The sequence below is a fragment of the Schistocerca gregaria genome, chromosome 10 (genome assembly GCF_023897955.1).
Source record: "Schistocerca gregaria isolate iqSchGreg1 chromosome 10, iqSchGreg1.2, whole genome shotgun sequence".
Taxonomy (NCBI): Eukaryota; Metazoa; Arthropoda; class Insecta; order Orthoptera; family Acrididae; genus Schistocerca; species Schistocerca gregaria.
The window spans coordinates 198,505,699-198,532,798 of NC_064929.1; the positions used below are offsets into that span (position 1 = coordinate 198,505,699).

The window sequence follows — 27,100 nt, forward strand, 5'->3', positions numbered from 1 at the left end:
TTTCTGTTTTATTTTGTTTTTTGTTGATTCTGGCCTTTGGCCTACGATTTTAAACTGAGTTTTTAATGTGTTCTCGGTGGTTGGCTTTTCCTTTTTTACCCCCCTGGTCGGCCAACTACCGCCACACTGTGTGGTTTTACTTTGTTTTGTCTGTTCTTTGTCTGATTACCTCTTGTTCTGTGTAGTCTGCCGTTTTTCCTGTTGTTCGTTTTTCTTCTTTGGGTGGTTTTAGTTTTTTGGGAAAAGGGACCGATGACCATAGCAGTCTGGTCCCTTTAATCCCCCAAACCAACCAATACTCGAACGTAACACATGTTCCAAAATTCTACAACCGATAGACGTTAGAGATATAGGTCTATAGTTCTCGACATCTGTTCGACGTCCTTTCTTGAAAACTGGGATGACCTGTGACCTTTTCCAATCCTCCGGAACGCTACACTCTTCTAGAGACCTACGGTACAACGCTGCATGAAAAGGGGGGGGGAGAGCAAGTTCCTTCGTGTACTCTCTGTAAAATCGAACTGGTATCCCATCAGGTCCAGCGGCCTTTCCTCTTTTGAGCGATTTTGTCTCTATCCCTATGTCGTCTATTTCGATATCTACCAGTCTGTCACCTGTGCGACAATCTAGAGGAGGAATTACAGTGCAGTCTTCCTCTGTGAAACAGCTTTGGAAAAAAACATTCAGTATTTCGGCTTTTAGTCTGTCACGCCCGTTTCAGTACCATTTTGCTCACTGTGTGTCGACATTTTTTGATCCACCTACCACTTTGACATAGGACCAAAATTTCTTAGGATTTTCTGCCAACTCAGTACATAGAACTTTACTTTCGAATTCGTTGAACGCCTCTCGCATAGCCCTCCTCACACTACATTTCGCTTCGCGTAATTTTTGTTTGTCTGCAAGGTTGTGGCTATGTTTATATTGGCTGTGAAGTTCCCTTTGCTTCCGCAGCAGTTTTCTAACTCGGTTGTTGTACCAAGGTGGCTCTTTCGCATCTCTTACGATCTTGCTTGGCACATACTCATCTAAAGCATATTGTACGATGGTTTTGAACTTTGTCCACTGATCCTCAACACTATCTTTACTTGAGACAAAACTTTTGTGTTGAGCCGTCAGGTACTCTGAAATCTGCTTTTTGTCACTTTTGCTAAACAGAAAAATCTTCCTACCTTTTTTATATCTCTATTTACGGCTGAAATCATCGATGCAGTAACTGCTTTATGATCGCTGATTCCCTGTTCTGTGTTAACTGTTTCAAATAGTTCGGGTCTGTTTGTCACCAGGAGGTCTAATATGTTATCGCCACGAGTCGGTTCTCTGTTTAACTGCTCAAGGTAGTTTTCAGATAAAGCACTTAAAAAAATTTCACTGTTTTCTTTGTCCCTGCCACCCGTTACGAACGTTTGAGTCTCCCAGTCTATATCCGACAAATTAAAATCTCCACCCATAACTATAACATGGCGGGGAAATCTACTCGAAATATTTTCCAAATTATCCTTCAGGTGCTCAGCCACAACAGGTGCTGAGCCAAGGGGCCTATACAGACATCCAATTACCATGTCTGAGCCTGCTTTAACCGTGACCTTCACCCAAATTATTTCACATTTCGGATCTCCGACAATTTATCTGCATTCTTGAAAACAGTTTTCGTAAAATTTCAGTCACCTTCTAGTGCACTCGCCACTTTTGATACTTTTGCTGATGTTTAATTTTCTAAACACAAGCTTTCAATTTTGGTTTCAGGCACTTCTCACTGTATCTCGGTCTCGCACATGTAGCTTGGAGTCTGTAAACGGATAGAAGAATTAGAATACAGGAGCCACAAAGTTCATTGGTTTGTTTGTAGGGGGGGGGGGGGGGGGGGGGGGGACAGGCGGAGGCGGGAGAGAGGAGGTCGAAAAGTTTCTAGCGTAACAAATTAACTTGAAAATACCAACTCGTTTTTCAGTGTAACACCTGTGTACACGAACACATTTGCGGGAACGCTCAGATAACTTCTGCAAACCATACTAATAAAAGGTCTTAGATTTAGAGTCCAACCAAGCGTTCACTGCATCACCATTTCCAGATTTGGCTCCCGGAATTTTTTGAGGTAGATCAAAAATGTTTCCATTGTTGTGAGTGGTGTTCCCTCTCCGCATCAAAATGTGGTGAACCCACTTTTTGTCCATTGTCACATACTCCCAAGACGATTTCTTCACAACACTGTTCACGCTCCCGTCTCTAATGTGTATTAACTGTTTCGGGACCTACCGAGAAGAAATTTTCTGCATTCCCAATTTCCACAACGATGTCATCAGCACGCCTATGAGAGATTCCAAATGTGGTGTCAATGTGCTGCAACGTTGCTAGACGTTCCTGCAAAATCGTATCATGAATTAGAGCTACTGTTTCGCTCCTTGGCGCGTCTTCCGCACTCGTTCTTCCACGTTCGAAGTCGGACGCACAGTTTCTCATTGTTCCGTTAGACGGACCGCTGTCCCTAAGTCTATTCCACATTGGGCGCCATTCCCTTCAAATGAAGATCTTAAATCACGGCACGGTACTTCATTCTCTCAATATCCGCCATTTTGCTTACACGACGGTATACAACGCATCCTAGAGACAAAACTAACGAAGCTGCAGCCGCGAAATTAGACTTCATACTCACGAAGGGTCACCATAAAAGTGGTGGTGTTTGTACGAGGCATTACGGTAATTATCTCGGGATAGAAACTTTCGGACCGCAACGTAGCGCAATTCCGATGCGGGTATATAAACACGGATATGGAGGCAAGGGATTTGCGTGGTACTCGTGTCCTTGCGGTGTGCATACAGTAAATGTGGCAATGTGAAATACGGCGACGTTATTGTCAAATACATCCAAACAGGACCAGCGTGCTATTGTCCTTTCCTTGGCTGCGTGCTATTGTCCTTTCCTTGGCTGCCGAAGGACAAACTCCGGTCGACATCCATCGGAGAATGAAGAAAGTGTATGGGGCAGCATATCCGTCGAAAATCACCTTCTGGAATCGATACTACTGCTTCATGATATGTCGGGCACCCATATCGCTGATGTCGTAATGCAGTACTTACGCCAGTTCAAGTGGGAGACAACTCGAACACCTGCGCTGTAGTCCCTGATCTCTCCCCATGCGATTACCACGCATTCGGTCCTTAAAAAAAGGCGTCGAAGGGTCGAAGATTCCTGTCTTACGAGCATTTTCAAGACACAGATAGGGGACTTCTTTCTCGAAGGTCGTCACGGTGTTTCAGCCTGATCAGCCTGATCAGCATGCTGGTTCTGGACTGCGCAACCTTTAGACGAAAACTTTTCATTTTGTGACCCAGTTATGGATTTAGAGACCAGTGTGTTCGGACAGAGTTTGATGTAATAAAGTCTGTACGTCGCCTCAGGCTAACTCAAGTTGAACTCTGAAAATCCCATGAAAATTCGTCTTCTTGTTTTGGGCTTTCAAGCGTTGCCTCCATCCCTTACCCTCCCCCCTCCTGCTCCTTGCGTTTTTGAGACATAGCCAGCCTTTTTCACGAAGTCATTAATCCATGACGACGACGCCTTATTTTCACATATCACAGATTCATACATCTTTCTGATATGTATACGCCTGTAAGATCAGAACCAGGTATGGGCATCAGTCGGTGAAACAAAAGCGAAACTGCTTTTCTCAGCGATACTACTATAGACCATCGTATGCCGACAGTTACCTTTTACTTATGTTACGTGTGTGTGTTGAAAAGTACTGCCTCTGAATTTATGTGAAAACTATTTATGCTTCTTTAAAGGAAGTTTTATTAACATTGTTCTTTATTCGTCATGCCTATAAATTTTTCTCAACGTAGCCACAACCTAGACCACTTTGTTGATACTGTCACTAGAAGGCGTTACTTGGTTGACACAGCCTCAGTCTACCTCTGCATGCATTGCTTCATCACCATCAAACTGAATTCCTCGAAGATTACGATTAAGCTTTGGAATCAGATGAAAATAACAGGGGGCAGGTCGGGACTCGTGGAGGGTGATCGATAATGAGCACAAGGTTTCGAATTGTTGTAGATGTCGCGGCGCTCGTGTGTGGTCTGGCATTGTTATGCTGAAGGAGAGGTATTCCGTGTGTGGAGGAATTCTTCGAATTTGTGAAACTAGATTGCAGTAAGCTGCTTTTCCCACACTAATATAGTTACAATACACAGTACCATTTGGAGCCCTCTAGCGGCAGGTGATTGAAACTTGCGTAAACGAAGCGAGAAAATCGACCTAGGAATGTGCATTACGTGTAATACCAAACTGATATTCAGAACAGAATAAAAAAGGGCATTGCCTTCCATAATGCTTTGGTATACAGTTTTTTAATTTCTGTTGGCAGACGGGGAACATTTAAAAGTGCTCTGTGGGCACAGCGAAGTAGTTCAGTTGGCGACGCTGACACTAGTAAGTCTTGCTGTTTTGAAAGACGAACCCAAGGTGACGAAATTCAGCGCTTCATTTGCCATCTCTTTCACAATTCCGTAAATAATTTCTGGTGAAACACTAGATTTTGTGTGTGATCAGTTCTATTCTCACACAACTCGACTCATAAAAAGTTTCATTGCCTTATCTAATTCATCCTTTCGGGATCGGTGCATCGCTGAGACTCAGCTAAAAACAATTACCGTTTGAATTATATATTCGGGACACACAGTATTTCGACAAGTAGTCTGAATCACATTCTCAATGTGATTACTCCCCACTACTGCGTTTTGTGAATGCCTGAAAAAGCTGAAACTTCCTGTAATTTATCACCACCAGGCTAGAAAAGTGAAAATGACAAATCATGTCGAAGTCAATTTATTTTAGACAATGCTTGAACCATTTGAGTATAAATGTCTAAATGATATACTAAGTCTATCCAGTTTCTGAAAAGAGTTGAGTATTAATACGGAACGAACGAAAGTTGGCGACACTGTAATAAGGAACAGTGTTAGCGCTTGTTGCGGATAACGCGCGAAATAATTGGCTGCGGTGACGGATCGTAGCCCGAGGCCTACGTTCGGCTGCTATCTGTCGGTCTGCCCCTTAACTCGGAGCAATCACATTTAAATAAGATAGTATCAAAAACTGTATTGATATATTCAAAACGCTCCGGTTTACCAGGTGATATTTAGGTAGCAACTTTCGAATACAGCTTAAATTTTACGAAACATCATTTTATAGAACAGCTTTCTGTAAAACTGTTTTATTACCCTCGCGCATATTCTAATACACTTGACTTTCTATAAGTTTTTTATCATTGGTTTTGCCACTTCATTTAATTACTCCTGTTGCACACGCCTATCCCGTATCGTTTTTAAAATTTTCGGAATTTAAAATTTATGTTAGTAGACGTACATCTTAGGTACATTTCAGTACCCTTCATACGATTCTAGTGTAACATGGTCTCTTGTAGTTGGCCTCTGACATATTCTTAAGCTGTTGCCTACGAAGAATGGATAAACGCTAAAGTCGGGCGACGCAAGCATGACGGGTGTCATGTTATGAACAATAACAACTTAAGATAAGAAAAATTTTGGAGAAAATCCGTCCCCAATTTGCCCTTTCTACTGAAAACTTAATCCATATGTATATGTACAGGTACGTGTTCATTCCGTTACTGGTAATCCCTCATGCAGATAGTAATTTAATTTTAAAAAAAGCACTGGCAGTAACGGCAAAAAAAGTCGGGCGGAAAGTTTCACCTGAAAGTTAAGCAGCCACATCCTCGTGCTCTTAAATTCAACGTCTGTTTAATCCTACAACCATTAAAACTCTTTAAGGACGTCTTCCACGTTATTTCTTAAATGTTTCTAAAATATTGCCTACATCATTACTGGTAACTTACGGTACTATCTCTGCGTACAACAATCGGCAAAAGATGAGCAACTGCGTGTCAGTTTTTTCATAGGCTCTATCTTATGACAGTCTTCCATAAACTGCAGGACCTACATATGAATACACCGTCCGCAATATTGTAGATGTTGCTCAGCCCCAGAATATTTTGAATCCATACAGACGCAGGTTGTGAATTTTCATTAATCGAATTCTTACCTTTTATTTAGATGTGCCAAAAGTAATAGACGAAAGAAGACACTCAAAAACAAAATGCATCGGACAGTGCAACAGCGACTTGGCATCGTAATAATCTATCTTGCTTTCCTCCAGGGGTAATTAACAAAATCTTTGCTCTTACGGAATGAAATCGCTCGCAAGAGGCAGCTCCGATTATAATTAAATCGCAAAAATTGTTACAAAATCAAAATTCGTTCTCTAAGATGCACAGGTGGTTTGTAATAAATGGATAGAAAACATCCTTACTTATGTTCGCCAAGTTTCCAACATTATTGTAAAGAGAGGATTAAATACTAACTTGGCCTACAAAAATTGTTTAATCTAAAACACGGGGTTGATGTCATGAGAGGTAAAAATGCTAGATCGATAGTATAAATTCTGTGACATGATTCTGCTTATGACGCCGGTCTAAATAGTTGAAATTTCGGATGTTTAGAACAACAAGCGAAGATCATGAGTAGCAGCTCTCTGCACATACCTAAATATACTTCGCACTTCGAGTCTGGTAAGACAAATGTTCCTGTGATACGATCGTGGATATGTCACACACGAGAGCAACGTAAGATGTTGTATCTCAGGTTTACGATTGCTTTGACAGCTCCGAGAATGTAGGTTCGCGTAGTGGGAAAGAGTTAAATGCGGCCAGCAGTTGCGAGGCTAACGTGAAGTCACTCAGTTGGCCTGTGAGCACTAGCGGCAAAAGGCGGCGAGTTGGAATAAAAAAAACTACCACTCAGGTATGTAGCAAAAAAGTGTTGGCTTGCAGGATCGAAGAAACATGACGAGAAGCTACGTTAACGTTTTGTATGAGTCTCATTACCTTCCGAAAGTGATGTGAAATGTGATTTAAATTTAAAGTTCTCAATGAGAGAGAACACGGAAGTTACAATTTAAGCAGCCGTTTTAGAGGACAGAAACTCAGCTGGATGTAGTCGTAAATTAGTGCTGGGATTACTTGACATTGTACTCTAAGAATTCAGCAAGCGGCAGTGATTATTTATAAATGTAAAACCTGTTATCTCCTGTATCACAGGTCTTCCTGTCGGCGTCAGCGATTATTTCTGAGAACCTTGAGTGTCAACTGACTGGGTACAAACTTTTACTCAAAGATGCCTTCGCTATTAAATATTACATAAACTGTGAGCTCTAATTGCAGACGAAAGCCTTTCGTTGCATTGCGTCTAGAGAACGAAACTAGTGTCCTGTTTTCCGGAGAAATATTACATACCAGAGTAATGGTTCAATAACTGGTAACTCTTCAGCCAACGTTGTCTTGTTATACAGCAACATGTATTAATACCGCAGTTAATAAAGTTTTTTTTTTTTTTTCTCTTGGTGCAGACGTAACAACTTAAGCTACGTAGTGAAAAGTATTCCTCGATTATTTTTGAATCTGTGCCGTTCCTCATAACAATACGTAATGGTAGATTTTAATCCGTTTGCCATATTTGTTAGAGAACAATTTCCATTGTAGTAGCTAAGCGATTGTTGGTCGATGCAAAACAAAAAAGCCAACGCATTGTGAACTCAACGTGTATTAAATATACTGTTAAATTTATTTTGCAGGTGAAACCTCAATGTCAATTACAGACTTACTGGGTCTTAATGTGCCAAGAGGAACGCTCTTGGGAAGTAATAGCAGCCTGAATTCCCCATCTCCTCAGTTGTACGACCCATCTCAGAATTCGAGGTTCTTCCAGGTAAAGACCGACATCATGCATAATTTACGTCTGATTGCGCAGTGTATCATGACAGTGTCATTGTTTTTAGCTACACCAGACAAGTTTTATCTGGGAACAGCATAACTAAGTTGCTATAAGTTCTGTGTCGGGTACTATTGTTAAACGTTATTTCTAATCGCTTCTTCACAAAGTTGAACATGTTCCACGCTCTTGCAGGAAGAACCACATTATCTGGACATGATGGATGCATCCGGATTCCACACACCACTTCACAACCCGTGTGCCTTCAGAAGTTCCCCAGCGTACAGGTAACCACACTATGATGATGATAGAAATCCTGGACCAAAAATTACTGTAATGTACTACACTTATCAGTAGTTACTGTAAATGTCGGTAGGGTTTTTACATGTTTTAAAGTCGTGAAGTTTTTTCTATGAAGTAGATGGTATGCACATAGCTTTTCTTTTCAGAACATTTGAAATGCATGTGAATGTAGTTCACTAGTGAACTGCAAATGTACAGAAAATAAATTGTGTGAAGGCTGAAATTTTACTGCGTATATAAAAATGGCTTTTCAATACACTGAAATTAAGCAGTTCGTGAAAATGTAAATCTATTGTGTATGTATTGTGGAAGTCCTTTAATGTGACATTATTATATAACTTAGTGTCAAAGCATCAAACATTCTATGTATAAAGATGCATTATAGCTAATTGGATGATGGACATAGACTCTTCTCATGTTGCATAAGATTTTAATGCTGTAGTAGGTAGTGCATGTATCTGTCAATCAAATCTGTAGAATCTGCCTTACTGAAGGTGGAAACACTCTACTCATTATAACATGAAGTAAGCCAGAGCTGAAACAACATAACAGTTCCTTGCAGACAGCATTTCATGTTCATTTGATTATGATTAAATTCCATTAGTTTGCCAGTGTGGCCCCATGAAGCATTATTTGTAAATCTGGTAGAATCACCAATGTTCAGCTGCAGTAGCACAAAACTTTAATATTAAACTTTACTAACTTCTGCCTTACCACTGGTAGAACGTACACACAATGATAAATAACATTGTATTTTAATTTTTGACTGGATTGTTTATGCTAAAGAATTATTTGAGTATGTATTCTACAAAACCTTAAAATAATGTTATGCTTAGAAGCATCAGAGTCTTTGAAGTATTACTTCACAATCAGCTCAAGATCACAGCTTGCATAACTGTAAGAAAAACTTCAAGACTACAGTCAATTTTGTTGATTGAAAAACTGGTTCTATGAATAGACTAAAAAAAATTAAAGTAGTACCACCCCTGTAATGATTATATAACAGTTATTGTGTACTTAACACACATTATTGACCATGGGGAACGTTCTCAAGTAAAAAGCAGTGGAACACATGGCACAAAACAAAAAGCCTCAAACTTCATTGCATAGATGGACCGCAGTTCTGAAAATACAAAAAATATTCTTTATCGGACATAGCTTTAACATCTACATCCTTGCTCTGCAAGCAACTGTGAACTGCATGGCAGAGGTTACTTCCAATTTTGCTATTCCATTCTCATACAAAATGTGGGAAGGATGTCTGGTTAAATCTCTCTGTGCAATATGTCTGCACTAATCCTGCCTTTGCAGTAGGCCTACCTCTATTAGTGGTACTTACGGTGGTGTAGTGTGTTTCCAGATTCCTCGCTTATTACTATATCTTGAACTTTGTAAGTAGAATTTTGGGTTGTCATTAGTGTCTGTTGAAGCAGCTGCCACTTAAGTTTGCCAGCATTTCGATGGTGGTGGTGATTGGTTTGTGGGGGTGCTCAAGTGTGAGGTCATCAGTGCCCATACATAGTCATAATTTTTACAGTCCCGTTTTTTACACAGTGCAATCTGGCCACTGTTATAATGCCGCTGCCGCCGACACCCAGTCTATGGGCAGAGAAAATCCCCAACGTGGCCGGGAATCATACCTTGGACCCTGTGATCCAGAGGCTAGGACACGCTTCCAAGAGTCACCTACAACTCTTCATGTTGCATTTCTTTGTAGTGTATGGGTGCAACACACGTCAGGAATGTTGTATGGTGGGCTGCATTATTAATTTATAACGGATTTCTGTTGTCGACAAGTTAATTGGTAGGATACTGGAAATAACGGCACAGCTGCAGCTCACATTTACAGGATCTGAGGAGGAGCTTCAACAAAGTATACATTAAAATGCATTTCTCAGTAATGAACTACATAATTTAAATTACCAAGGCGCATTTCAAATATTTCCCACACAAATTTACATACTGACAGTTTGTGGAACTGTTAATAACGACTGACATTTGTCAAATAGCCCTCCTGAAGGCTATCTATTCAGCCTTGTTGTCAAAAGTCAGTACACACACGTCACAAGCAGAACTTGGGGAAGGCCATGTTGGATTTTGCTGTAATCAGTTTGTGTATATATATATAGAGTTCATTTTCTGCTCCCCCTCCTCTTCTTCCAATCCAACATCCTAGAATGGTGTCATTCAGGAAACATCAGACATGCTTAAAAAAATTCATCTGCTGCACCTCTTCCAATCCAGCATTTTGGAGTAGGGTCATTTAGGTAATGTGAGATGTGCTTAGAGAAATTCTTTCTGTGTAGATTTTCAATGCCCTTTCAAAAAGACATTTTACATATATATCAATGTACTGTATTGTAGTAAAATGTGGAGAAATGGAAAATACAGCATTTTTCCTTCTCAGTTACATATTAAATGTTAACACTTTGCTTCTACTAAAACAAGTAAAGTGATCCTTGATATATATTTTCATGTGAACTGACATCTGAAATACATAAAAAAAATTGAACAAGAATTTTGAACTGTTGATTTTCTGCAATCTAAACATTTGACTAAATCCTGCAGGCAAGTAACTACTTAATGGAGATTTTACTGTTTGTGTGGGGTCACGGGCATGTAGATGCAATTGTTCATATATAATCCTTGCTTTATAAATATTACCAAATGCATTATTTTTTCCAGTGACTGTGGGAGCCCAACAGGAGTGGATCAGTCGCTGTTACCAGCCTCCAACAACAGTGGCTCTACCTCCAACTCCCCCGTTGATTCCGATCTGAACCCCAACAGTGTTGATGCCGGAAGCTTAGCTAATCTCATAGTAAGTGCTCACAAGAGAGTAGAAAACCAATAAAGGCAGACACATGTTCTAAAAAACAGTAAACCTTATTCACTCAGTGTGTAGACATTATTCAAGATGATTTCAATTATTACTTTGAATAAAATATGAAGCAGTTTATTTTCTGTTACGGAAAAAGGTAACAATCATACGTACCTGCTAAATTTTGATCTTATCAGAAAGATTACTGTGAAGTATCCTCCTGGCTATTTCATCTCCTTTAAACAGAACGTTTTGCTCTTTTCTGAGTACCATTTATTCGTACTTTTAACTTGTCTTCTTGATAACTCCAGTATGCAAAGTATGTTCAAAAGTAATGTGAATTTTGTAATTTGTTGTTAAATTACATTCATGTAACTTTTTCCCCCTGTTGTGTTGACAATGTATGCAAAATACATATACAATATTAGCCATATCAAATATATAATCCGTTGCTAGCCGTCATGAAGATTACATGAGCTTTGGTACTGTGGTGATTATTTCATGTAAAAATGGATTAGAGAATTCGTATTTCATGTTATGACAAATGAGTAACGTGTGGCAAAATTATAGAAACATTAAATATTGCCTTCAATGAATCAGATATAGGGTGGAGGGAGGGAAAGGTTTAAGAATGATATAAATGTTTTGGAAAAGGTCCTAATGACATTGACGATGACACACAACCTGGATAGCCCAGCACATCGATAACTAATGTAGTTGCAGGAAAATTAGTAGAAGGCATTCATCCCAGTCAGTGAAGACAGGTGCATATTATTGTACAGTGGTAGGGGGAGTGCTGTGAACAATATAATAAAACTTATCACCTACGTGATGTGAACAGTGTTTTTGTGGTGGTGGTGGTGGTGGTGGTAAAAGCTAACGGTTTCTAAATTTTTCTTGAACAACTCTAAAATGTGTCTTGCAGTGAAAATATATCAAAGTTAAACTGTGTTTAATTTCCTAAAAGAATATTCTCTTGGGCTAATAGTCCCTGCATTGCAGGGGAGGGAAAATTACAGATTATTATTAGCAGTGTTTTAATCATATAAAATTTATGTTCATTGTTTAAGAAGTGAGTTAAAAACAAAACATTAAATAGGTGTATGAGGTCAAAGTGCAGTAAAGCCATATTAAGGAATAAATTGTGACCTTGGAGTGTAACAGTGGTGTGCTGGAGTGGAGAGTGTCGCGTGAGGGAAGGTAGGCTGCTGTACTAGAGTGAAAAGGTGATACCCCACTCTATATCCAGCTGGGGGGCTCACAACTCTTTTGTGAGTGTGCCCTTCACTATAACAGGTCCCCAGCTTTTTCGCCATTATTTCCTTTCCGTGCTGCAAAGTTACACTTTCGGTATCCATTTTCCAAGGAGGATATTCCAGTGGCCTCCATGTCACCAGATCCCACCTGTTTCACTCGGGTGTGGCTGAGGCAGAGATTCTGGTAGCTCCTGAGGTTCCAAGTCACACCACAAGACAGAACCCGTGACCTGTGTGTGTGTTGATGCCATAATACCTCAACCAGTGGCGGCATGTTACCCTAGGGCATAACCGGCTGCCTTGACCTTCATGGCATGACAGAAGCAATTGATGTAATTATGACGTTACGGATGTAGAGAGAGTGGAAATTATTGGAGGGAATTGAGGAATTTTGTTTCTTATGGAAAGATTATCTGGAGCATAGCTGACAGTCACATTGAGTATAAAGTAATAGGATGTTCAAATTGTGGAAATAGGTAGACCATTTTAAATGGATTACCATATACAGTGCACTTCAGATTACTCTTCTGCTGATCATTCTGTCTGTAGGTTGTTCATGCGTCTAAAAAGAAAAAACAGTATTTTTCTCTAGCAAATAACCTGACAACAGAAAAGAAGTGCCATTTCCATTGTTATTGGCCAGCCTTTTGTGTGTAAATCAGAAACTGTTTTGTGAGGTCAGCAAATTCGTTAAACAATTGAAGGAAAAATGAAACAAATGTGTGGGTATTAAAACACACAATTACATTTGAAAGATTAGAGGAGGGGAAAACTGCTGCAAAATTAAGTACTGATTATGGAACTGGAATGCAGACTGTATGGGACATTTAAAAGAATAAGCAGAAAAAATACGGCGTTTTGTTAGGAAAAGTGATTCTAGTTCTGTATTATGTGAACAAAAAGCATGATGAGTAAAATGCTTCTGTTCAGCAATGCTTTAGCCAGAAATGAGCAGGTGTCATTGTCGGGCAGTGTGTGCTGGAATTTTTTTTACCCTCATCTAGATAGATTGAGAAAGAAGTCACGGGACTGCAGCTGATTAATTCTGGGAGTAAATGCAGAAGTTTTGGGAAGAAGAAAATTTCATACCAGACCAATTTCGTAATGTAGTAAAGTGTGGTGTGTATTGGAAGTTTGTACCAATCGGAACACTTGCTTGTAAGAGTGAAGTTTGTGCTCCTTGCTACCACTCTTGTAAAGAATGCATTACAATTTTGTTTACCGCTAATGCTTCTGGAAACCACAAAGTGAAACCAGTTGCAACTGGAAAATCAAACTCTGAGAACTCGAGAATATTGCACCCAAGGCTCTCCATGTGCGTTATTATAATAAAGGAGTATGGATGTATAGTTAAACTTTCAAAAATTGGTTCCACACTTACTTTGCACCATATGTTCACTGATTTCTGGAAGAAAGATTATCACCACAGAGGCTGTTGCTTGATAACTCGTGTTCACATCTTGATGAGAGTATCCTTGTATTAGATGGTGGTCTCATTGTAACTAAGTTCTTACCTCCTTATGTGACTGGCATTATACAACCGAAGAAATAATTGTTTAAATAAAATGGTGCTACTGGGCTGGTCTACTGAGAATACTAGTTGATGAGGATGATTCGATAGCGTTCCGGAAGTAGTTGACAATTCTAAATGCCGTACATGGGATTTATACTGCCTGGCTGAGAGTTGAGCCACATACACTTGTTTGTCCTGTAGATCATATGGATCAGATGGAGTTTGTCCAGTGGCATTAATGCTGTAAGGATAAATGCAAAATGCTGTATGAAGAAATGTAAAGTCCTCTGCAGTACCTACACACAGAACTTGGATAAAGATTTGAACAAAGAATACATCTTGAAAAATATCTCGATTATGTTTGTTTTTTTGTTTATTTGTTCGTCTTCTCCCCCACGTTAGCCAAAATAATCGTGAGTACCGTATTTACTCGAATCCAAGCCGCACCTGAAAAATGAGACTCGAGATCAAGGGGAAGGAAAAAAAGGAAAAAAAAAAATATTCCCGAATCTAAGCCGCACCTGAAATTTTCGGTCCATTGTAATATGAGACAAAATTTAGGTTGAATGAATGACTATACAACTACAGTAGTCGTAAGCTTAGCAGTTAAGCTTTACCAGGTAGCCATTGCTATGCGTCGGGCACTCCGTCCGTATTTATATTGGTACCTTTCCTTTTTCACGTGCTTCGTCTGGTTTGAATTGATTGCTTATTTTATTTGATCTCATAAGTGCCATTCTCTTTGTTATAGGTGTTAACGTCACTCTAAGCTGAAAATGCATTACTGTGCTGTGTCATGCACTGTTCGTTGTATCTGATAATGAGTGTTTCGGCCTATTGCTGCTCGCGGCAAGACTTGGTTTTGTGCGCGCTGCTACCGCTTACAATAAAAAAAATAGAGTTCTGAACGAGAGTTTAGTGAAAATGTTTCTCTGTTTGAAAATCTTCGCAGACGCCTCTTGAGTACATTACATTCTGCTCAGAAATTAGTTATCTTAGATTTAAAAAATCTAGTGAATTACCGTACTTCATTTCTGACTGTATCACTATTAGGCATAAGAATAATACAAATATAGACATGACATGATATGTATATTCTTCCACGTTTGCTGTTGTCTCACTCCAGTTTCGTAGTTTATTAGGCAGATAGAATTTAAATGAGATAGCAGCAAACACGAAAGAATACATCGCAAAATGTTTATATTCATATTATTCTTATGCTGAAGAGAATACTGCATGTGATTCACAATTCATAAAAGTTCCTATTAGCAACTATCTCTTCTCACAGGTAGGAAAAAATTCAGTTGGCCATGTTGACAAACATCCCAAATTGTCTTACCATTTGGATTTTCATTGTACAGTGAAATGCTGCTACATTCGAAGATGAAAAATACGGAATTTGTATATACTTCGTTGGATAATGTATGAACATGCAGTGGTCGAAACTTGGGGCGGAGAAAAAAGCTAGTCTTCCACTTTTTTTAAAATTTATTTACTGACGCAGAGGTTTTGGCACCAGTATTTATCTTTGTGCCTACAAAGCATGCCTGTGTAGTGCTACATATATTAGACGGCAGAATTAGTTGTGGCAGCACCTACCAAAATTTCACATAACTTCCGCTTACTTTGCTCTAGATTCTAAGCCGCAGGTTGTTTTTTGGATTGCAAAAACTGGAAAAAAAAGTGTGGCTTAGATTAAATACGGTATACTGTGTATGAACTTTCAGAAAAGCTTACAGAGAAAACTCGGAATATTACTCTGTAAAGAGCATTTCCCTCAGGTACACTCTTTGTACACAGATATTATCTTGATAGCTTCATGGGGACACTATAGTTACCTCCTAGCACTTGCTAAGTTTGTGTTATATTCATTTTGATTACCAAAATCTGTTGAGGCAGCATTTTGAAAAAAGATTTCTCTTGGTATGTTTCCAGAACTATCTATCCCTCTACAGAGGAAATGAGCAACAGCAAGAACAGCAGCAACAACAGGATCAAATGACATCACTGAGATTTTTACAGCAGCAACAACATAATCTGCAAGTAAGTTGAAGAGTCACGCCTCCAATAAACATACATTAAGTTGTCCCAGCTGTTGGGTGTAGCTTATGGCAAAATCTGTATTCATTCACTTGTTACTTTGTCATAAAAATTTGCATAAGTTGTTTGTGTGTAAACTTTGCTGCTGGGTTACTTGTAACCAGTGGTACGGTCAGCATGTCTTAGGTCAATAATGCATTTTCAGTAAAGTTGTCATTACGTTCCTCATTCTTCAATGTGTCTTCAAAGTTGTCTGTAATTGCAACATGGATGATTTTTTTGAATGTGCACGGTTTGTTGTGTGTGCATTTCATCCCTTTAGCAAGCTGTATCTAGTGACCAGTGTGAAAACTAAACAAACATCTCAACAGTCTTAAAATTAATATGTGAATACATTTCCAAATTCAAAGGAATGACAGATATTTTCACATATTTTGTTAAAGCTTGTTCTTGCCCGTCTGTCAGTTTAAACTAAATAGCAAAATTATGAATTTTTTGCAGAATGAAAGATTGCTGGTAAGCATCCAAATGAACTTGAATCTATCTAGTTTTTGTGATGGTCATCTTTACTGGAGATATACATAGATCTAAGTTAGGTAAAGGGGAACTGAAATAAATCTGAAATTTACCACGTCTGTTGTAACCTCATCAAAATGTTTGAAATAGATTGGGGGGAGGGGGGGGGATATACAGGGTGTTCCAAAAAGGTATGGCAAAACTTTCAGGAAACATTCCTCACACACAAAATAAGAAAAGATGTAATGTGGACATGTGGCCGGAAATGCTTAATTTCCATGTTAGAGCTCATTTTAGTTTCGTCAATATGTACTGTACTTCCTCGATTCACTGCCAGCTGGCCCAATTGAAGGAAGGTAATGTTGACTTCAGTGCTTGTGTTGACATGAGACTCATTGCTCTACAGTACTAGCATCAAGCACATCAGTACGTAGCATCAACAGGTTAGTGTTCATCACAAACGTGGTTTTGCAGTCAGCGCAAAGTTTACAAATGCGGAGTTCGCAAATGCCCATTTGATGTATAGATTAGCACGGGGCAATAACCATGGCGCGGTACGTTTGTATCGAGACAGATTTCCAGAACGAAGGTGTCCCGATAGGAAGACGTTCGAAGCAATTGATTGGTGTCTTAGGGAGCACGGAACATTCTAGCCCATGACTCGCGGCTGGAGAAGACGTAGAATGACGAGGACACCTGCAATGGACGACGCAATTCTTCGTGCATTTGACGATAACCCTAATGTCAGCGTCAGAGAAGCTGCTGCTGTACAAGGTAACGTTGACCACGTCACTGTATGGAGAGTGCTACCATGTACAGCGTGTACAGGCACTATCAGCAGCTGATCGGTCTCCACGGGTACACTTCTGCGAATGGTTCATCCAACAATGTGTCAATCCTCATTTCAGTGCAAATGTTCTCTTTACGGATGAGGATTCATTCCAACGTGATCAAATTGTAAATTTTCATTATCAACATGTGTGGGCTGTCGAGAATTTGCACGCAGTTGTGCAATCACGTCATCAACACAATTTTCTGTGAACGTTTGGGCAGGCATTGTTGGTGATGTCTTGATTGGGCCCCATGTTCTTCCACCTACACTCAATGGAGCATGTTATCATGATTTCATACGGGATACTCTACCTGTGCTGCTAGAACATGTGCCTTTACAAGTACGACACAACATGTGGTTTATGCACGATGGAGCTCCTGCACATTTCAGTTGAAGTGTTCGTACGCTTCTCAACAACAGATTCGGTGACCGATGGATCGGTAGAGGTGGACCAATTCCGTGGCCTCCACGCTCTCCTGACCTCAACCCTCTTGACTTTCATTTATGGGGGCATTTGAAAGCTCTTGTCTACGCAACCCTGGTACCAAATGTAGACTCTCTTCGTGCTCGTATTGTGGACAGCTGTGATAAAATAAGCCATTCTCCAAGCCTGCATCAGGGATTCCATGCGACGGAGGGTGGATGCATGTATCCTCGCTAACAGAGGACATTTTGAAAATCTCCTGTAACAAAGTGTTTGAAGTCATGCTGGTACGTTCTGTTGCTGTGTGTTTCCATTCCATGATTAATGTGATTTGAAGAGAAGTAATAAAATAGGCTCTAACACGGAAAGTAAGTGTTTCTGGACACATGTCCACATAACATATTTTCTTTCTTTGTGTGTGAGGAATGTTTCCTGAAAGTTTGGCCGTACCTTTTTGTAACGCCCTGTATACGTAGAGAGAGAGAGAGAGAGAGAGAGAGAGAGAGAGAGAGAGAGAGAGAGAATAAAGTAGAAAATAATTGTTGAAATAAAAGTGAACTTTTAGTATACCACGTTTCTAAATCTGTCTACAAGGTATTAAAAGTTTCTCCTAACCTCATACAAATTCCTGACACCCTACAGACACTACCACATATTTATGACTGAAATTTCAGTAACTATGGAAATGTTTAAAAGACTTAAAATGAAAAATGTGGGGCATGTGCAACACTCATGTGATGCAAGAGTAGTTCACATCCTTACTACTCTATTGCATATTCTTAAGTTTTGAATCTTAAAAGTATTTTATTATTTACACAATTATGTAGGATGCAATCATGAAGACATGTATACAGAGCCTTCAACTGTGAGCACATAGTACTTCGTAAGCAATGTGTTGTGGAATTATTGATCATTGGTACATGAGATACATAGTTTCCAGTGTGAGATATTTAGTGGGTCACTATTTTTAATGAGCCTGTTGTGAACAACTGCGGTGAATGTGAGCAAATTCTCAGGCATATTGAATTGACAACAGGCAATTCCTTTGATAGCTGATTTTATTAAAAACCAAAAAGAAAAATCTATCAAGGCATAGAAAGTCAATATTATTTTTGCAATATGAATGAAGATAAAGTTGACCTCTATGAATAATGTGCAACCTAACCTCAGCAGTCACCAACAGGTAAAAATGTCGTGTAAAAGTAAATGAATTTACGTATTTATTAATAAAATGTCATATTTTGAGTAGTAGCCTCAAATATTAGTTAATTTCTAGAAGTAAATGATGTATAAATTATGGTTAATTGTAAAACACCGAAAAACCACATTTTCTTGTTCAGATTAATTTTAATTTTTAAAACTTCTTTATTTTACATAACATCTCTGAAAACAGTCAACAGTTACAGTGTGGATGTTTACTTTTGGGCTGAATGTGTCTGTAGCACAAACATAAATATCGCTGAATGTGCCAACTCGTGAGAAAGCGCACAAACAGCAGCACTTGTCTTGCCGCACTCCCCATTTTGGCGTCAAATTCTCTTAGAAAATGTAAAAATATTTCACTCATCATCCGTGCCTTGGCATTATTTGTATATTTGCACGGAAACGTGGAAATGTTTTTGAAGCACCTCGGATTTTTTGGCTTCCCGATAACCAAAGGTTTCAGTTTTTCACTGCCATCAGCGTTTGTACACAACAAAACGGTAAGACATTCCTTGCTCTTCTTACCGCCATGGCAATTTTCCCCACGAAAAGTAAATGTCTTATCCGGCATTAAATTGAAAAACATGCCGGTTTTGTAAGCGTTATAAATGTCACGCAGTTTGTAGCCCTGTATCAGATTAGGGAGAGTCTGTATCCATTGAGCTATAGTTGGTTCGTCTACACTTTTACTTTCTCCACATTCCGATTTGTACACAACACCATGGCGCTGTTGAAATTTATCAATCCATCTATTTGATGCCTTAAAATTGTCCATTCCTAACTGAAGTGATATTTGAAGTGCTGTCTCCTTCAAAATAGTTCCGCTTATAGTAATGTTAGCAGCACGTGCTTGCTGAAACAAAGTTAATAAAACTTTCACCATTTCGTCATAAGTTGATTGTTTCAAACCCTTCCATTATCGACGATCTGTTTTTCATAATAGTGTTGAGTGTTAAAAGGGCCAGTCCCAATTGCTTCGCTAGCTCCACGCCACTCACGGCAGGAGATGCCTCCTCTTCTTTAATAATAGAAACCTTCTCTTCCAGAGAAATATTATTCCGCTTTTCACCCATGTCCACTGATGAAAGCTTTAAAAAAAAAAAAACGTTATATGGAAGACACAAACTTACTAGGCACACGAACTGTTTGCTGCTCAGTTCACACAACACTCGACTAAGTACTAATACAAAGCATCGACTGAAATGGCACCAAAAAGATCGCAAGCAGAATGTGCGTCACATGTCACATGACCAGGTTTTGCCGCTGACATATGAAATACGCTGAGTGCGCGTTTTCCGAGCCAGTGCAAACTGAAACCACGTAACGGAAAATGATGCGTTTATATCCAGTCACTTAAACGCTATAATGAGGTAAATAATTGACCAGGGTTCCAAAAATATGAGTGTTACATGGAGGAAACTGTAATATAGAGGAAACGCAGTAAAGAGGAAATTTTAACATTGTTTATATGGGCCTTTAGTCAGGACCAAAAAAAAAACGGACGTAACATAGAGGAAAACATTATTTGGAGGAACGTTATAAAGAGGTTTCACTGTCATAATTGCTAAAACAATGTTTAGGAATTTTGATTGCTTCATTGAATTAAGTGTTTGATTTTCTAAGTCACCATTACCGAATTTATGTAACCATTCAGTGAAAACAGGATCATTTACCCCCGTGTTTTAGGTAAACTTACGAATTTTAACATGAAACCATAGTAGTTTTGACAGTGGCTAACAATGCGTAATACTTCATGGAAATCTCCACCAAAGAGAATTATTTTGCCTTCATGAGAGAGAGAGAGAGAGAGAGAGAGAGAGAGAGAGAGAGAGAGAGAGAGAGAGAGAGAGAGAGAATTACTCAGTGTCCCTCAAAAGTCGAAGGACACTTATTAATGCATCTTGGGACCCATTGGAATCTTGTCCCAAATGATTTCGGCATTTTTTCATGTCCTATTTACATTTATTTGTACAAATATTTAACAGATTTGATTGAGAACAATGATAAGAGATTGAAATGATAACAGTATTATCCACTGATAAATCTGCAGTATGGTACAAACCACAGGTTATCAATTATAAGAAATATATTTGGAATTTCTTCACAAATTAGTCTACATCTTCAACTGAAGTTAATTTATCTTCAATTGATAGACTGAAAAGAATGTGTGCAAGGAGGACATCTCTCTTAAAATTCAGTAACACAACCAACCACTGACTGCATAGTGCATAGCACATGTAATAATGCTTCCAGTTTTAAATGGAAAACCGTAAAACCTGAGTCAGGTCTACTTGCAACTCTTTCAAATGAATTCAATTGAGAGATTGTTGCTGTCCAGTAATTGTGAGAAAGAGGTCAGGCTTGGAGAGGAGGGGAGGGGTGGGGCGGGGCAACAATTGTGTGTTAATTTTTAAGCATATTGCAAGACCTTTCAAGCTGAAGGAAGAAAATCAGTAATTCCCCAAACTGTTCATCTTTTTTCAGCATCTATATTAAGAGGTAATAGTTACAAATGTTTGATGGATTTTCTGAAGTTGTTTTTGGAGGAGCTCAAAAGAATACCAACCTGGAACCTTTTGCTTTGACAGAACTCGTAACACTATATTGTTGAAATATTTTACGTCAAGCACGAAGTATACTAAAATCGTCTCAAATTGGAAAATGATGACAGTGATACTGTAGCATGTTATAAACACATTAGTGGGAGCATGACCATGACCATATGGCTTTCGTACAGTCCATCTAGATTCAACACATGAGAAAAGCAGTGGGTAGTACATTGGATCACAACGTGGGTTTCAATAAGATATTGTAGGAAGTGCACGGATTCTTTTATAATATATGACAAATACATAATTGCCCATTGATGCTCCATCGGCAATGATAAAAAAAAAAGTAGCCATCTCACTAACTGTAGGGCTACATTGGATGTTCCAGGGTGAAATGAATTACCAGTAGCGAATCTAGTATGATGTCCCACATAAAACCAATACACCTCACATCCGAAATTCCAAGTAATAGTGAACCAGCTTACAAGAATGGATAATAGTAATGTTACGAAGCATGTTGTTACCTGCTTATAACAGATGCTGAAAACGGTGGCCATGGACATCCAGGAATTACTAACTTGGTGTGAGGACTTCACCAGCAACATGATGTATTGCTGCAGGTGTGATGCTGTTAGTTTCTCTAGTAATGTTCTTTTTAAGACTGTCTGTTGTGTGAGGATTGTCAGCACACAGACACATTGCTTTTTAGTGTTCCGTGAATAAAAATAACACAATGTCAAGTTGGGGGACTTTGGGGACCAGAGGTCTCGACATGCAAATGTGTCGTTAGGGATTTGTTGGATGTGCTAGTGTTTGCTAGTGTTTTGAATACTGTGCACTGTTTCCCTCGATCTGTTAATTGTGCATAGCTAAAGCCAATTATCTCTAGATACCTGGCACTGTTTAAGGTGTAATTGAAAAAAATATGGGGCAATGATGCAGATGCCTGACAGTGCACATCGAACACCTATCTTCTCTGAATGGGAAAGTTCATGGTGCAGAATATGTGGGTTGTTCTGCGGCTTACATATGCAATTCTGAAATTTTGCATAACCTGACAAATGAAACCAGTCCTCATTTGACATGAATGAAAGCAAGGGGTCCAAGCAACCATTACCAAATGATGATAAAGGCCAGTTAATAAACACTGTTTTCATTACCCTCCAATATCATCCTTGCACCACTCTCACAAGATAAGCTTCTAATTTCATATCTTGTAGTACACAATAAGAGATACACCGGCCTGCCTGCGATAATCTCCTTATCCACTTGCGGGGACTGCTCATATTGACTGCGAATTCTGTGCGTCGGTTCAGAGGTTCTCGTTGCGTATTTGAATTTGAGCAGATGCTAGAGCATTGTTAAATTCTCTAATATTTTCTTGCTGTCATTATTCTGCTCTGAGGGGTTGCAGATCTTCACAAACCTTATTGGGTTCTAAGTTAACATTTCCCTTGTGGCAACATGTGGTAGCTGATTTGTCACAGAACTTCCCTGCAAATGACCTTCCAGAACAATGTACCCAGGTTTGATCCAATTACCAACACTGTGTGTTTTGCACTTTTCACTTTCGGGGAAAGAAGTGTAGGTAATGTTTTTGAAAGTTGAAGTGTTGTATTTGTGGACTGAGATTTTGATGGAAGTGAAGTTGTAACATAGACATTTGTCGATTTGACTCTGTCACGTATCTAGCATTTCTTCTTCTGTGGTCTGTGACATGATCCAGTAATTGTGGAATGCCCTCTGGTAGATGGTCTCCCTCTGGATGTTGTGCCTTGTAGTGTCGTGAAAATAAGAAATATAGAAGGAAAAAAGTTAGCAAACATTTGACAGTTTTTTGTGTAGTCATTCATTTGTTAAGAAAAATTGATAAGAAATCAATATTCCTGGCAGTAAATGTATGTTATTACCTTAGCTGATGGCACAGATTGTATTTACGCTAGAAGTTTAATTGACAAATTAAAAGCTAACATAAATTGAATTATAAAAGTAGACTGTGTTTATCGGTGATGATGAACATTGATGTTATTCAGTTTATACTCACAGTACAAAAAGCTTTCTTATAAAAACATTACCCCTTTAACTATTACTGTGCTTAAAACTAAAAGTAGATTGTCAGTAAACGACGTATTCATTCTACATTGTTATAAAAATGTTTTCAGAATAAGGTTTTTTTTAGCAAAAAATGGTAACTTTAAACTATTTGTGTAATTTTTTGTCCTTAATGGTGAAAAATCTTACAAGTGTTACCTCAGTCATTAATTTTGCTTAAGTAATATGGGAGATACGGTTTGCCAACAATACATGTGATGGTTACTCACCAGTTTGAAGAATTGTTGAGTAACAGGTATGCACATTTAGAAGTAGATTATTCAATACTATCAGAACGACTGCCAGTAGTTTCAAGTGCTCGTTCTACTTTAAATCTTTATTACAATTGTTTTTTATATCTTTTGTGCGGGGTAACAGCTTCCAGTGATCGCTCTGAAAATGCTTAATCGTAATGTAACAGGTGTTTCCAACTATATATATGTGCAGTACATCAATTTCTTTGAATTTGAGGATCAACTGTGCGAAGTATCAATCCTCTGACCTTTCACATACAGTTCTATAGCATCGTAACTTCCCTGTATACAATTGCATAATCAATGAATGGCCATGTAGAGCTACCAACATTGTCCATTAGGACATTTATAAAACATTTACTGTTCACTATATGTATAAACACTCCATGTTACTTTTAGTTTCTCCCTGTTTTGCTAGGAATTTTTCGATCCAGTCCGAAACCTTCTGTGGTATTTGGTATATGTGTGTTTCGTTTGTTAGGTGACAGTGCGGAATTGTATTGAATGCTTTCTGAAACCTGGGCTTTGTTATTCTTGTTCTCATGAGTGTGTTTTGTAGAATCCATGTTGATTCCCACAGAGATTTCTGGTCTCCAAAAATGTAAAATGTTTTCTAGAACAGACTGATGTCAGCAATTGAGGCCTATACTTCGTGCTGGTTAGACATCCCTTCTTGAAGACTGGAATAACCTGCACATTTTTCCATTTCGGAAAAATTGGGGTGCACTGCTAAAAGAACAGAAGCAAGTTTTTTCTCATAGACAGAATTTTGTAAGAATTATTTTAGGTCCAGTTGCCATTTAGATGTTACTTGTTTTCATATACCACAGTTACTCATTCACTTCTGTGAACAAGTGTTTCACACTTGTGCAACAATTTTCATAAATGGAAATGTGTATTTCGACCTTGACACCTTTCCCCCTCCCTCCCCCCAACCTCTGCACCCCCCCCCCCCCCCAATTATGTTCACGGCATGTCTGGACAAGGAGCTTCAATTTGGTTACTGATTTAAGATGAAAATGTTTAAAGATTTTCTGACATATCTGTAAGTATAAGTTTACTTGAATTCATTTAACACTTCATGTGTGGCTCTCCATACCCAACTTTTATCTTTGTTCAGACTTTGTCCATCTCACTACTGTCGGCTATGTTTTAGCCTGTTCTGAAGTACTTTGCATTTGGAGTAGCTTTTTAATATGACTGTTAAACCACGATGAGCATGTCCCATCTCTTACAACTATGTGCAGCTCATTCCTGACTGAAGTGCTTACCCTAAACTTTGTGGTTAACATGAAACATTCATCTGTCAAATGTAAATGGACACACATAATCTGAAATGTGACTTGTTGCGCTTTCTAAGCAGAAATATCTTCCTTTCTTTTATTACATTTCTGTTCACTTCCATAGCCAGTGATGCTATGATGGCCTTAATGTTCATAGATATCCTGTCCTAACAAAATCGAAAAGTTCGTGCCTGTTGGTAACCTGATCTGAGGTGTTGCATTCACAAGTCAGTTCACTTCTCCGCCTACATTCAACCTGTCTTTGTGGTATACATTCCAGTCGCAATTAAGAATTTCGTTCCTATTAACGTCTGGGCATCATAGTTCAGGGAGTATACGCTCCGGGAAATCCAGGAAAACATGGGAATTTTTTCATCTGAGAGAAAACCAACAAAAACCTGCGAATTTTTTAGAATTCCTGGAATTGTTAATCGTTTTTAGCTCATCGTTTTTAGCTCATCGTTTTTAGCTCATCGTTTTTAGCTCATCGTTTTTAGCTCATCGTTTTTAGCTCATCGTTTTTAGCTCATCGTTTTTAGCTCATCGTTTTTAGCTCATCGTTTTTAGCTCATCGTTTTTAGCTCATCGTTTTTAGCTCATCGTTTTTAGCTCATCGTTTTTAGCTCATCGTTTTTAGCTCATCGTTTTTAGCTCATCGTTTTTAGCTCATCGTTTTTAGCTCATCGTTTTTAGCTCATCGTTTTTAGCTCATCGTTTTTAGCTCATCGTTTTTAGCTCATCGTTTTTAGCTCATCGTTTTTAGCTCATCGTTTTTAGCTCATCGTTTTTAGCTCATCGTTTTTAGCTCATCGTTTTTAGCTCATCGTTTTTAGCTCATCGTTTTTAGCTCATCGTTTTTAGCCCAATTAAATTTTAGTAATTTTGACTGGTAAGAACTGAAACAGCAAAATGTGTCAGAGGCTTTAGGACAAAGACTGGAATACCTCATAACAGTAAACTGCTACCAGTGAATGTGACATCACGACTGTCCACATAAAGTTCATTTGAGCAGTTACACGCAGGCTATCTGCAAAAATTTTCTGCTTCACCCGAGGTGCCAAATTGCTGTATGCGCATAGCAGTCCGGGTTGTAGTTTGGAGGGTGCTAGTCTCCATGTTACAGTGTTTACATTTATTGGTTTTACTTGTTTCTTCTTTGTTTACACTTCTCACATCAAATGAAAATAAAACAGATTTCTGTGGTTGGGGGCTATCAAGTGAATTAAAATACAAACTCATAATTATGGAAGGCTAACATATGTTCTTAGTTTCAGTTTTCTGATTTTATTTTATTACCATGTTTCTGGCAGACAGTTGCCTTGCAGAACAAAGAAGTTATTTTTCTCAGTTTGCTAAGAAAATGTGGCTTTTATTAATCTTTTCTCCAGAGGCAGTTAATTTATTATGATCAAAGTCTCTCATTCTGCACTATTGGCTAGTTTCAACTGCTCACTAAATTTCAGGTGCACATTTTCATCTTCTGGCACGTATGGCATTATGTCGTAGTAGAGAACCAAATGTGAGATGATACAGTACTGATACGCCAAGAAAATTTGCATCCTGAAAACTGCACTGAAATCTTAATATCAGGTTGGTGCCTACTTCATTGTGAATCTGGACATACGAATGTGCACTTTAAACAGGATTATGCATTTTAGTATGGTGTATGAAATTCTGATATTCTTGGAGTATCCTATTTCCTTTATGACGTCATGTAAGGTCCCTTAATACTTCATATGTATGAACATTTGGGCTTCCTTCGTAGTCGTAGCTGCCCACGCCAAGTAACACCTATTTCCTGGTGCGATATGGCAACTGCAGCAGTGAAGCTATTTCTAACAGGTCACGGGAAAATATCGTGAATGGTGCTTTGAAAAGTGTTAGCTCCAAAGTGATGTATCTTAAAGTGTAACGTGCACAAAAAAGAACAATATTATATGTGAAAGCTCAGCTTTTATTGTAGCTTATTAATGTTAGACAAATATTATATGTGAAAGCTTAACTTCTCTTGTAGCTACAATATGTACATGAAGTTAAGTAGTCAACTTTTCCAATGTGTGTGTTCACACTACTTAACAATGATGTTGCTATTGGCTGACTGTCACATATCTTATGCTTTCAATATCTGCCTTCGTTGGCTGGCGAGATCGCATGACGTGAGCTATGACTGGCTCACAAAAGTGCTTTTCAGTCTCGATTTCAATGGTTCAGTAACTTAAAGTGCTGT

The 27,100-nt window shown here is 38.7% G+C and overlaps 1 protein-coding gene across 1 annotated transcript in view; it reads left to right on the forward strand.

Moving 5' to 3' along the window:
- Positions 1–27,100, forward strand: part of LOC126293616 (uncharacterized) — a gene marked incomplete in the record, with an annotated part of 370,783 nt that overhangs the window by 283,741 nt on the left and 59,942 nt on the right. Inside the window, 4 exon segments of the mRNA XM_049986896.1 lie at positions 7,652–7,785; positions 7,984–8,075; positions 10,777–10,912; positions 15,617–15,724. Coding sequence (XP_049842853.1) covers positions 7,652–7,785; positions 7,984–8,075; positions 10,777–10,912; positions 15,617–15,724 — 470 coding nt within the window.